Source organism: Mustela nigripes, chromosome 1 (assembly GCF_022355385.1).
Source record: "Mustela nigripes isolate SB6536 chromosome 1, MUSNIG.SB6536, whole genome shotgun sequence".
NCBI classification, from domain to species: Eukaryota; Metazoa; Chordata; class Mammalia; order Carnivora; family Mustelidae; genus Mustela; species Mustela nigripes.
In genome coordinates this window covers 232,371,784-232,385,142 of record NC_081557.1, presented here as the reverse complement: position 1 = coordinate 232,385,142, position 13,359 = coordinate 232,371,784, and the positions used below count along the sequence as shown (strand labels likewise).

The following is a 13,359-nucleotide window of genomic DNA, read 5'->3' as shown; positions in this document are numbered from 1 at the left end:
TATACTCAAAAAGCCAACAATTTTGACTCAATGTTGTAAAGCTAATGACCAAAAAACCCTACATAAATACTGAAATCTAGTTAGAAAATTAGTTTCTTCCAAGTGTATGGCTAGCAGTTTTGAAATTCCTATGTGCATCCTAGCATTGGGCAACCATATTCATTTACTTTTGGGAATTATAAATGTGGGAGGTAAATGCTTATAAAATCCAGTGAAGTCTCATTAAGGCTACTTAGAAAAACATTTATGGAATTTAGCCATTCTGTTTAATTAAAATCAAATTTGTTTTTCAATAGTAGTATTTTTTTTCTATCCAGAAGAATGTATGTCTCTATAATTAATCTTTTACTCAGGATAGTAATTTACCTATTTTTGCTTATCTGTTTTAATTTATCTATTTTCCCCCTTTGCTTTAAGCTATTTTCGTGAGAGAAGAAATGTTGCTACCTCAACTGGTAAGTCTGTGACACAGGAAAGTGAATCTCCACATTTAAAGTCTTTGTAAATTAGCACTCATTTTACAGTCCCAACTGTGTCAAAATTGTGATTAAAAAAAAAAAAATAAGCAGCTCCCTTGTGGAGTAGGGAATAATGGGAATAATTGTCTGTTAGGGTTCATAATACATTGGATGCTTTTAAAGGTGAGTGAATAAAAGACAGTAATTTGTACTCAGATTCCTGAAAACCTGTACATACTAATGTAAAAAGATTTTTTTGCACCAGGCTTCATTTATCATCAGCCACACTCTAAGGCACTTAACTAAATTAAGTGGTTTCTTTCCATAGATTTATGGAAAGTAATTTTTCCATGGTAACTGGAAAGGGCTGAATTACTTTGGTAAATTGATTATTGACAGGGCTTTTCTTTCTTTTTGAAAATTCTGCTTGTAGAAGTTCAGGAACATTCTTCATAATAATAAGATGGCAAACACTTGGTTACTGACCCTTTAAAAAAATTTGCCATAGGGCGCCTGGGTGGCTCAGTGGGTTAAGCCGCTGCCTTCGGCTCAGGTCATGATCTCAGGGTCCTGGGATCGAGTCCCACATCGGGCTCTCTGCTCAGCAGGGGCCTGCTTCCCTCTCTCTCTCTCTGCCTGCCTCTCCATCTATTTGTGATTTCTCTCTGTCAAATAAATAAATAAAATCTTTAAAAAAAAAAAAAAATTTGCCATAACAAAATGCAAGTGTTGAGAATTCTTTCCTGCAGATCTGTGTAATTCAAGGACAGTGGAAATTCCCTTGAAATAACTTATTTACAGATGTGTTAGTGACTGTGATGTTAGATCATTTTAAGTGGATTCTGGTATTTTGAGTGATATAATAACTGTTATATTAGTGAACTTTTAATAATTAAGTTGTTGAAAATTATACATCTAATACTTATTTTCTGCCATTAGTACTATTCTCTTATTTAGGAATTAACATTATAAATGGCATTTTGACTATTTGCATCATATGTGGGAAATGTGCTTAGTTATATTAATGTGGATCTTAGAGGTTAGCAAGGACATATATGACACATCACACTTTAGGAAACAATGATGTGTCTTTGTGGTGAAGTGAGAGGTATACGCAGTGAATTCTATATCAAGAACACCATAGGAGGAATTGATTGGAGGGTGAAAATCATAAGCATAATTTTGGACTCTCAGAATAAAGCTTAAGTTGTGATATTGTTATAAAATAATTAAACACTTGCTTTAAAAAAAAATCGCATTATTCACATCTTTTCATTCTCATCCTATCATTCCCCCCAAAAGATTCAAATGAGGAAAATTCATCTTCCATTTTTCCTTATGGAGAGACCTTTCTCATCCAGAGACTAGAAAATTTCAAGGTTAGTCCCATACATTTACATTTTTTTTCCATATTTAAGTCTTTGCTTTTCTGTCTATATTTGCCTCTTCATTTATTCCTTTAAGGTGTTTGAAAAATGAATTATATTGAAGAAAGACAGTAAAATTCTGTCAAAAAATTCTGTTCAGTAAAATCCTGGTAAATGTGTATCTTTAAATATATTTTGCAAAAACATGTTCCGTTTCAGGAAGACAGGAGGGTAGGTTTTCAGAATTTTCTAACTTTCAGGTTTTTCCAAAAGATAAGTTACTTTAAAGACAAATCCCCAGAGAAAGCAAAAGCAAACAAACAAAAATCCACTCAATTTTGCATTGCCTTATACCCAAATGTCTACTTCTATTTATACATCTTATTCAGTTTATCACTTAACCTTTCCTTTTGTGCTCTTGTTGTATTTTATTTCTTGGTCCCAATAAAAGAAGTTGGAAGACAAAAAGTGGCAAAGTAAAAGTGAATAAATTTTGTTCTTGGGTGGCATCTTCTGTTTTTCTTGGTTGAAATGATGAATTAAAAAATAATATTGAAAAAGACATCAAAAGACTTCTTTTAATTAGTCTCCCTAATTAAGTTGTTTTTACTGAAAATTGATCTAAGCAGTTAGACATTTTTATAAAAAAAAAACTAAACTCAGATATTGTGAATATTTGTAGACTTGCTATCTAATAAAAGTATATATAAAAATCCTAAATATATATATATATATGTATTTTAATAGAAGAGGTCTATAAAGAATGAATTTTGGACCCATGAAGAAACACTCAAAGGGGAAACAACTACTGAAAGAAACTCTTTTGTCATCAAATCAAGGTATGAGGTCATGATTGATACTGATTAATCCTTTTGAATAAAATGTTATGAGTGTTGACTTCTTGCTCATACTGTATTTCTAAGAAAATGGTTTACATTGGTATGTTCAAATCTTTCTAGATGTTTTAGTAATGGCACTTATTTTAATAATTGAATTTAGAATCTCTAAACCGGGTATATAGTGACATTTGGCAGCAGTTTATATTTGTTTTCCTAATTTAAACCCCTCTTTCTGTCCCAAAGTGGCATATACGTTGTGGTGCTCTCCAACTGCACATTAAAGATGACAAGTTCTGTTACTATGAAGGAGAAAGGGGTGGTGCAAAACCCATAAAAATGTGGTGCAGCATTTTTATAAATGTAATATATCCTTCTTATTGGATGTATAGCATTGACAAATGGCTTGACAATAATCCAGTTATTTGGATCACGCATGAAATTAAACAGTGAGGCACCAACTTAAATCTTAGTGTTCTCAGCTTTATTAAGACTTCGTGTACTACCTCATTACCTAATGTTCATTTTATTTTTGATTTTTATTCTTCCCTTTCCAAGGCTGACATCCTTGTGGGTTTTTTGTTTTTAAGAAGAGAAGGGGTGGTGGAGAGAGAAGGAGTAGTGGGGAGAGAGACTCTTAAGCAGGCTCTACCCCCAGTGCAGAGCCTGATATGGGGGGTTCAGTGTCATGACCCTGAGATCATGACCTGAGCTGAAATCAGGAGTTGATGCTTAACCAGCTGAGCCACCCAGGGGTCCCAGTTGTAGGTTTTCTTAAGTCAAAACTAAATAATTGAAGACCTTCAGTTAGCATTTGATATGAATGTATTATAATGCAAAATGTGCAAAGGGCCAGATGAAATCATTCTTTTAAGGAAGCAGTAGTTTTTAGAACACTATATCCAGAATGGTGTAATTTGAGCCCTATGCATATCTATTCCATCGATTAGCAAAAATGTCTTTGTAATGAATTTTTTTTAAAAAGATTTTATTTATTTATTTGACAGAGATCACAAGTAGGCAGAGAGGCAGGCAGAGAGAGAGAGGAGGAAATAGGCTCCCTGCTGAGCAGAGAGCCCGATATGGGGCTCGATCCCAGGACCCTGGGATCTTGACCGGAGCCAAAGGCAGAGGCTTTAACCTACTGAGCCACCCGTGCGCCCTTGTAATGAGTTTTATTCCACATAAATGACTGAGTGAATCTATTTTGTTATTCCTTAAGTCTTTAGCAATATGCTTAGTTATTAGGAATGTCTTCTGGTGAATATTATAGGTTATACAGCTTTTACCTTCTGATTGTCTACTCGTTCTCATTTTCTGGTTAAAAGTGTGGTGCAGTTTTTCCTCATTAGTGTTGCAAAATAATACAGAAGCTTTCACCAGCTGAATGTACTCACTATTTTCTGACATTATGATGGAACATAGGATTCTTGGAATTGAATGGCAGAGAGCCAACAAAGGGCAACCAGTTTGGAAGTAAGATCTGCAAATAGATGAGGTGGTGGTTCAGGACATTGCCTGGGGACTAGACCTTGGGCCGGCTCAGTAACACTGTTGGTGAAGATAAGAAATTGTGATGCAGGGAGTGTGGTCAGTCTCCACCCTTACTACCAGTCTGCACCCAGCCCCCTAGAACAAACAGATCAGATTACTGACCCTTAAGAAAAACGGTACTACTTCTAGCAGTGTTCAAATATGTCAGTGTAATAAGAGGTTTCTATTTAATTTTTCCAAAAGAATTTAAGAAAATTATCAGGTGGATTAATTGAACGCCTAAGACTTTTCTGACCTTAAATTTCTGTAATTTCAGGGTGCCTGTGTGGCTTATTCAGTTAAGCATCAGTCTCTTGGTTTTGGCTCAGGTGGTGATCTCAGTGTCCTGGGATTAAGCCCCACCTGGAGCCCCTCGCTCAGTGGAGTCTGATTCTCCCTTTCTTCCTTCCCCACCCCCTGCTCACATGTGTGCATGCGTGCACTTGGCCACGTGTGTGCTCTCTCTTTTTCTCTTAAAATAAGTCTTAAAAAAATTCTGTGATTTGTTGTTTATAAATTTGCAAAGTAACCAGTGGCTTAAATGACATATGGCACTTCAAATTATTAAGACCATTTGTTTCCCTTTAGCATATATGATAACAGGAAGGAGAATATAAGTGAAGACAAAGTGGAAGATATTTGGATACCTCGAGAGGACAAAAATAACCTTCCAGTAGACTCTGCTTCAGAATCAGAATATTCAACAGTAGAAGAATGCTTTCAGAGTTTAAGAAGAAAAAACTCAAAGGCATCTAAATCTAGGACTCAGAAAGCATTGACTATGGACCCCGTCAATAGGCACAGTTATCCATTAAGCTCAACAAGTGGAAATGCTGAGTCCTCGATTGTTTCCTCAAATGCAATATCTCCCTATGCCTGTTTTTATGGATCCTCTGCAAGGAAGGTTAAATCAGGATGGCTAGACAAACTGTCTCCTCAAGGGTATGTTGTTATTAATTTTAACCCCCTAAATAGCATAAGTTCAAGTTTATCCATTTCTAGACTTGCTGGGTTGCTGCTACTCCTCACCCCTACCCTTCCCCCATGCATACAGACACAGTTTTTAGGGCCTTTCAGTGTACTTTTGCAAATGCTGTTCTTCAGACCTGAGGAGGAATGAGTGTGATACTTGTATGGAATGCTGGGATAAGGTTCCGAATAGCACATTGAAACTGAAGTTTGCAGTTTCACATCTACATCCTTAATGTTAGTTTCTAACTTTACAGTGACATGCACTGCGTCCCAATTTGTAGCAAAGAAAAACAACAGAGATTGAGTTGGTATTACGAGGCCCACGCTGTTTGGCTTTTGCTTATATTATAACAGTGTTCTGTTTGGGAATACAAGTCTTAATTGTAGTTAGGGAAAGTACATCATTGTTAGACTTCAGGCTTCTCTGTTATTGATATATTGTTTTGATTTTTGTATGTTGCACAGAAGGTCAGAGTCCTTGAATATTATACTTTTAAAACAGATTTATCATTTCAGATGTTTACAAAGAAACTTCTGTCCCTTAAGGTCTTACAGTACTGAAAATACTTGGGGGAGGGATTATGTTTAATTAGAATTGTTTTCTGGCATCCTGATTTTTGCATGTCCTTTTGAAATATTTACTTGAAATATTCCTCATGAATTATTAAGTTATTTTGGGATTAAATATCTTTTTGTTTCAGTAGTTAATGTAGTGAGACCCTGCGATGTGCTGGTTTTCTTTATTTCCCCCAAAAGGTACATCATTTCTAGAAAGACTTTATTGGACCTAAAATAAATTTTATTAGCAGGAAATCACCAGAAGAAACATTAGTTGACTAGTGGGGAACAGATTTTACATTTCTGAAGAAAGTGGAAAAAAAAATCCCAGCTTTTTAAGTATATTTTATGGTTATAAATTATATGGTAAAAACTTTATACTGTTGCTTTCTTTTAGCAAATTAGGTGCTGAATAAACTGAAACAGAATACTTCTTAGTACAAGTTATCTTACCTCCTTTCTGGTTACATTAGGGCTACAATGTAGTCAACTAGGCCTACTTTTCATCAGTCATCAGTATTACTGATGGTACACACAGTATTACTAAGGTACACACAGGTGACATGAAACAGCGAGTTTGAATATTCTCGAATCTTTCATTTCTGTATAGTTTAAGTGTTTAGGGATATCCTAGTACTCTCTCTGTTTATACCAGAAGATTTAGCAGACTCTGGGTATAGAGCCCCCAGCAGCTGTGGTTTCCTGCATGATCTCTGATGGTACCTCACTCTCTGCAGGGTTGATCTGTTTATGCTCCAGGCACACTGAAAAAGCTTCAACATCATTTGCTACCTCTGGGACATTTATAACATTTTTCCTCTCTGTTTATCAGAACTCAGACTTGCTATCCTTCCTATTCTGAATCTGCCTAAGGTTAGATGCTGTAAGTTGTCTAGATTTATGTTTTAACATTTTAGGGGAAATGATTGAGTTTTCTGCCTTAACAGTTTTTCTCCTGGATACCAGCATGAGCAAATATCACAAAATTAAAGGAACTTGTTATATCACCAAGAGGTTAAACTCTTCTACATGATTTTATTGCTATGGCTTGAAAAGAAGTATGTGTTACTGGCCAAGAAGCATGTATTATTTATTATAAGTAGAATTGGAATTTTTCTTTTTCCTAATTAGACTCTGTAGTCTATTGTTAAGGGTGTTAAGATGCTCATTAATTAGACAAAGTGATGCTTGCCCCCTCCTTAAGCAGAGGTTACTGGGCTTTATTGAACTCATGGTCATATGTCTGTTTGATGTGGGGGACACTCTGTAGATGGCATTCTGAGCTCCAGAGAGAAGGTATTAGCAAACTTTTTCTGTAAAGGATCAGATAAAATACATTTTAATCTGGGTACAGCCTCTGTAGGATATCTGTGGGAAATCAGCAACTGAGCAGTTGTGGCTTGAAAGTAGCCACAGAGAATATATAAACCAATGAATGAGGCTGTGTTTCAATAAGACTTTATTTATAAACACATGATGTGCCAGATTTGGCCTATGGGCCATAGAGGCATAAAACAGATTAGAGAATTAACTAGAACCTTATACCAGCTTCTTTTTTCTCTCCTGGGCCCCACGTAGAAAATTATAACTGGATAGATCACAAAATAGGGAAACTGCTTTCTATTATTCTAATAAAGATAGAAGTTCTGAGAAGCAGGAGCCCTTTTTGGGGACCTGTGCCCTTGTCATTCTTTGTCCTGCAATGCTCTTCCCCACAGAGCAACGTGGCTTCTACCCTTCCTCCCTCAAGTTCTTGCTGTTATGTCTCCTTTGCATGAGGTCCTGAACACTAAAGTTAAAATTATCACTACCTCTTTCCTTCTATGACCCTATCATTCCCTTAATTATTTTTCTCTGTGGGGCTCACATGCTGGATGGTTTACGTACACTCCATGGGGATAGGTCGTCTGTGTTGGTTTTTGTTTATTGTGATATCCTCAGCAGCTAGAATATAGACTGGCACATGGCAGAAGCTGTTAGTATTTGTTGTTGAATGAAATCAATGAGAAAACAAGCGTTAGATCTGTTTTTTCTTTAAAATTTTTTAAAAATAGTTTTTTATGCATAGGGATTTTATAATAACTGAACTGCAAATAGTATGTTGGTTGAAGTTCTGGAGGTGCATGGACAGCACTGGTATACAGTAACAGTGCAGTGGGCTCTCAGCATTCTTTTTAGGATTCTCTTTCCCTCCTAAAGACACATGTTTTTTCAAAACACAGTTGGAGAACAAAGAGCCATACTCACTTATCCTTCTCCAAATAGTGTTTAAAACTGTCCTCAATCGGGCGGGACATTAAACAAAATAATCAAATTTATAATCTGGGTTTATTTCACATGACTGTCTATTTGCTTTTGCAGTGCAAATGCCTCTCCTGAACCAGTGCATAGTATGTGAAAACATGTCTAATATTGAGTAAGAGTAATTGTAACATCATGCAATTAAAGAAACATGAGGACATTTATAGTTGGGCTTAAAGTTATGAACATTCACTTAGCTATTTGTGTGATCTAATTATAACATAGCCTGATACTATCAAATTCAAAAATTGTATGGAGGAAACCCAATAAAATGTAGACCTTGGGTCTGTTACTAGCGTTTCAAACAGGTCAAACAGATGGAAAACTTAATAAATGGTACCTGTTTAACAGAAAAACAAAACAGAACAAAAAAGCAAAACAGAACTCACTGGGTTTTGAGGATAAAAAAGCAAGTCTTTTTCCGTTCCTTTTCCTGACTGTAACTGATAAGTTGAAAGTCCTCACCCACTGTGAGTGGATGCAAATATGAAAGACTGGATAGAATTTATTCCAGCATTTCCTGAGTATGTAACTCAGAGGAAGCATTGTGCAGGTTGCTCCCTTCTAGGAGGTGCACATGGTGAAATACCCAAACATATCTGCAACACAGGAACCTTTTTGACATTTTTAACTTTCTGTTTTCTAAAGTTAATGTGTGTGTTCAGTATAATGCACCATGAATTTTGTAAACATTGCAGTGTATCTCAAGGAATTCATATTTTACTTGAGAATTGGTTTTGTGACCTTATTTCTTATTCAGTGAAATTCCTCTTTAACAAATTATTAACTTTTTCCCCAAGGAGAGGCATTGTGTGGTAATCTGAGCCTAGAACAGCAGAAGCTGAGCATGTGAGGCTAACTCAGCAATTTGGATATAGAATGTGCTTAAGAATTTGTGGAGTAATACAAATATATGCCAAGATATGTGTGTTCCTTGTCTTTTTTGTGTCTTCCATTTCGGGCAGAAAAAAGGAAGCCAAAAAAAAAAAACAAAAACAAAAAAAACCCCAAAACCAACCAAAATACTGAGTCTAGTAATTGGTGCAGAAAAGTCCTCAAGAGTATAGAATTGTGAAGTTACAAAGGGGCTGAGAAAACATTTCTTCAAAGATCTTCTAGACAGGGAAGTTAGCAATTCAGTTGGCGTTTGGAAATGGATAAGATTTTAACTAGCATTTTTAGAAGAAATACTTTTCTCGCTAGAGGGAGTGAAAGGGAACTGACATAGGTGATTCCTAGAGATACTGAAGTCTGTGAGATGGATAGTAGGGGTTGGTTGGGTTATTTTCTTGGAGATACAAGATTGAGTTCTAGAACGAAGAGGGAGAAACTGCCAGTGGATTGTATGTTCAGGCTGAACAGAGAACTAAGGAAAATGAAGTCAGTGGTCAAATACCAAAAAAGATCAAATCCCAGATAGAAGTTAGGAGTCCGATCACCCAGAAGCCAGTAGTCCATGAGCTGGTGGGAGATCAGAGCTTAGACTGTTGGTGCCCCTGTCAGTGACTGATTTTCTGGCTCATGCCCAAGGCTTCTTTCTTGAAGCAGTTCCTCACCCTGGTACACAAGTGTGTGAGCTCCTCCAGTCCTGGGAATGTTGACCTCTGGTTGGCCTTTATGTGAAATGCAAATGTAGTGGAAAGTTGACGAGTCTCTATCTGACCAGGATGTTATGTACCAATCACCACGTTGAACTTCAAGGTGAAGCTTAAATCTTTGATAAAAAGTATCTTGCTGTGCCAAGCAAATAAAAAACTTAAATATTTTATTTGTAGTTTGAGGAAATAGTTTCTGAGTTTTAGTGTTTATCAAATAACATGACTAATTTCTTTCACTCTGTTTAGTGGCCAAGAAATGAATGTGAACGTGTTGGAATCAAACTCAAATTAGAGTCGTAAGCCATCTGTTGGTCATTGGCTGTGTATCCTAGAACCTTCATTTACATGAAAGTATAGGGTCAAGATTTCCTTAGTGGCATCCATTGGAAAATTAGATAACATTGGGCCTGATACTTAATTGGGGCTTAGTAAACTGCAGTTACCTTTCTTTTCAGAAGAGCATCACTTTATTTCAGGTGACCTTTGGTAATGCGAAGTTCTAGTCAGTTCTTACCTTGGAAAATATAAAGTAAAGGAAGCATGAATTCACATTAAACTTTTTAAATTAAGGTTTTGGTGATTGAAAAAGCATATGGTTTAAAGTGTCAGAAAGTTGTACATGGTTTGTTAAAACAAAACAAAGCACAACACATAGCGGCTTTCCTTCCCTTCTACTTCATCACAAAAGACAGCTGGTTTCAATTCTTTTAGTAGTTTCTTTGGTTTTTACTTCGTATATCTTAATAATATTTAAAATTTTTTTTTTCCTTTTTTCTTAGGTAGGCTCCATGCCAGGTGTGGGGCTTGAACTCATAACCCAGAGATTGAGTCACATGCTCTATAGACTGGGCCAACCAGGCGCCCCAACTTAATAATATTTTCATGCTATTATTTTCCCTCACTTTCCAGTTTTAGGAGTTATCTACTGGAGTACTACCAAGGAATATAATGTTTATCCATTTTTATCATGGCCCCCACTCCTCTTTCTGGCATAAAGACATCTCCTATGTATCATCCTTTTCATATAGTTATAGTATAGTTTATATATAAGTATAGTATAGTTTCATATAGTTATAGAAGCTAGATTCTATCTGTATTTAATTTTATAGCCTCATGACTGGCCATGCTGCTCGTATGTGAGCTCTGTGACATAGGATTAATTTTTCTTTCATCTGTGCTCTTCAGTTTTCCATGAGATTTATAATTTTTGAATTTTTAAAATTTGTTTTTTTATGTACTTCTCACTCGTGGATCCCAAAATTCTTGCTAAACTAAGGACTCTAACACCGTGAAGTAACCAAAATACTTAACAATTTCATCATCAGCCAGCCTCCTAAGGAAACTTTAGTTTGGTCTGGTGGTTCTCCAGATCTGCTGCACCATGAACCAGTGAGCTTTCTGTGGTCCCTTTCATTATTGGCGTGGGGAATCTCTGTGCTGAGTGTTTTTGCCTTTCCTCAATCTTGTGACATTGCCTGCCTGCCAACACACCCACCCATGCTTCCTGGAGCGTCCTCAGAAATGGTTAATCGGAGGGACAGTGTTTTGAGGCTTTGTGTATTTGATAGTGTTACTTTCTTCCGAAGCATGCTTATTGAGAATTTATCATGGTTCCAAAATCTTGATGAGAAAGAATACACCCTTCAGATCATCAGTCCCCAGTCTTCTAGGTCTCTGGTATTATTGAACTGGTATTGAGAAATCGATTCTCAAGCCTTTATATGTGGCCTGGTTGGTTTAGTTCTGGGGGATTGTCTTGCTTTATTTCTTTGTTAACTATTCTGTTTTTTATTTCTAAACTTCTTGGTAGTTTGGTGTTGGACCTCCCACATGGAAAGGTTGATAAAAATGTAGCTTTTCTATTTTCCATTTCTGGGAAGTTTCTTCAATCGTACTTTCTAACCCACTTTTGTTTTTTGTTATCCTACAATTAATATAAAAAACACCTTCTTTTGACTGTTCTTTTTAGAGCTTATTGTTATTGTCCCATGAACACAATATTTTCTGTTATGTTTCTGAAGAACTTAATATATTTTTGAAGCTTTCTTTTCCTGTAGAATCTGTTTCTTTTAGCTTTATTTCTTTTGGGGTGGTGGAAAAGAAATAAAACTTTTTTTGGGGAGTCATTTCCCATTTTTTACCTTAGAGGTGTTTTCCTCAAATATTTTATTAATCTTGGGCTGTTTATTTTTAAAGTGAAATCTTACAAAGCTGATTGGAACGGGTTCTGATGAGTCCCGTTATTTATTTCTTATAAGATGTTCTTGCTGGACTTTTCTTAGTATGTTTCCTTGTTGAGTCCTCATGCTACTATCTTTTAAGTGAATCTCTTTCTTTGAGGGTAAAACAGCTTTTTGGGAGCTTAGTAGGGAAAGTGGACTTTGAGTATAAATATGTATGACACATACTTTTGATTTTTCTGTTTTGAATACTGCCCCTTACCTCAGTTATATCTGAGTGTCCCAGCCCAGAGACTCTCCCCTGTTTGATTTTCTGCCATGAATGAAACTCCCCTCTGCTATTGAGCAAGAAGCGGGGCATGTATCCAGCAGCCTGAAGAGAAGGAGGATTCTGGGATGGAGCAGTGAGGGGCACAGGTTTATCTCTTAAACTGCCTTTCAACAAATCTTATTTTTGGCATCCCCTCTCCTTAGTCATTTCCAGAGTTACTTGATCGCTTGCATCTCCTGAGACTGTGAGATTTTGTGGGTAAATTGGTTTTCCTCTCATTTTGATCTGTTGCAGGCTTAGCAGCCAGCTCTCAGAAACTTCCTAAGTCGGGCTCCCATCCTCCCTCCTGCTTTCTTGGTTTCTAAATATTGTTCTTATTGTCTACTTCTCTGGTTATTGTTGGTTTGTAGGTACTTACTTATTTTTGTTTTTTTAATCCTTTACGCTTTGGGAGTAGAGGTAAATGCCAGCTTTTAACTGATCATCCTAATTGGGAGTTGGTTTCCTGTGTGTGTGTGTGCGTGTGTTTACAGAATATGACTGCATAAAATAAAGAGGTGGGAATCATCTAACGAGCTTTTCATACACCTTGCCATGTAAGCTGTTGGTGGATATTATAAAATTGAGAATGACATTTTAAAAAGAATGTTTTTATTATTGACTTCTGAAAGTATTTTTTAACTTGGAATTTTGCATTTAAATAACATTTGTTTTTTCTCATTGAAAGAGGTATAGCAGAGGTAGAAGCTGGGATTTCAGAGAATTTTGGTTTGTTTTTGTTTTTTTGGCCCCAATTCATTTTGATTCACCTATTCTTGGAAATTGTCATTTTGATATGCTTAAAACTAAGCAAATGCATTTTAGAATAGAGAGGTGCTGGCATTTTACACTTGGTGCTAGCCAAAAGGCCGAGGAGCGTTGGTACTGGCATGTTATACAAATATTATAATAATTTCTTGCATGTACTTATAAGACACTTCATAACTAATACTGCATCATTTAAAAGCCTCATACTTAAAAGAGTAGGTAAAATAATTACTTAGCTACATAAAAAATGAGTAATTAGATAAAAATCTATATTTTTGGAAATCGTGGTAGTTCTAAAATAGGCTAGAGTAGCCAAAAAGATACAACATGCATATAATTCTTCAGGATTATGTAAACAAGGCAGAGGAATCTGGAATACCATGTTGTTACCCTTTTCATTAGATACCATTTAGAATAATTGAGAAGTATGTTTGTGATAATTTAAGTTGCCAGATTAATAAAAGCCATAAACGTGACT

The 13,359-nt window shown here is 36.1% G+C and overlaps 1 protein-coding gene across 3 annotated transcripts in view; it reads left to right on the top strand.

The window, feature by feature from the left end:
• The window catches only part of ARAP2 (ArfGAP with RhoGAP domain, ankyrin repeat and PH domain 2), a 188,265-nt gene that overhangs the window by 23,213 nt on the left and 151,693 nt on the right, over positions 1 to 13,359 (top strand). For all 3 annotated transcript variants that reach the window (XM_059382216.1, XM_059382226.1, XM_059382208.1), the window contains 4 exons: positions 418 to 455; positions 1,761 to 1,837; positions 2,573 to 2,664; positions 4,783 to 5,136. In XM_059382216.1, coding sequence (XP_059238199.1) covers positions 418 to 455; positions 1,761 to 1,837; positions 2,573 to 2,664; positions 4,783 to 5,136 — 561 coding nt within the window. The remainder of the gene's footprint in view (positions 1 to 417; positions 456 to 1,760; positions 1,838 to 2,572; positions 2,665 to 4,782; positions 5,137 to 13,359) is intronic.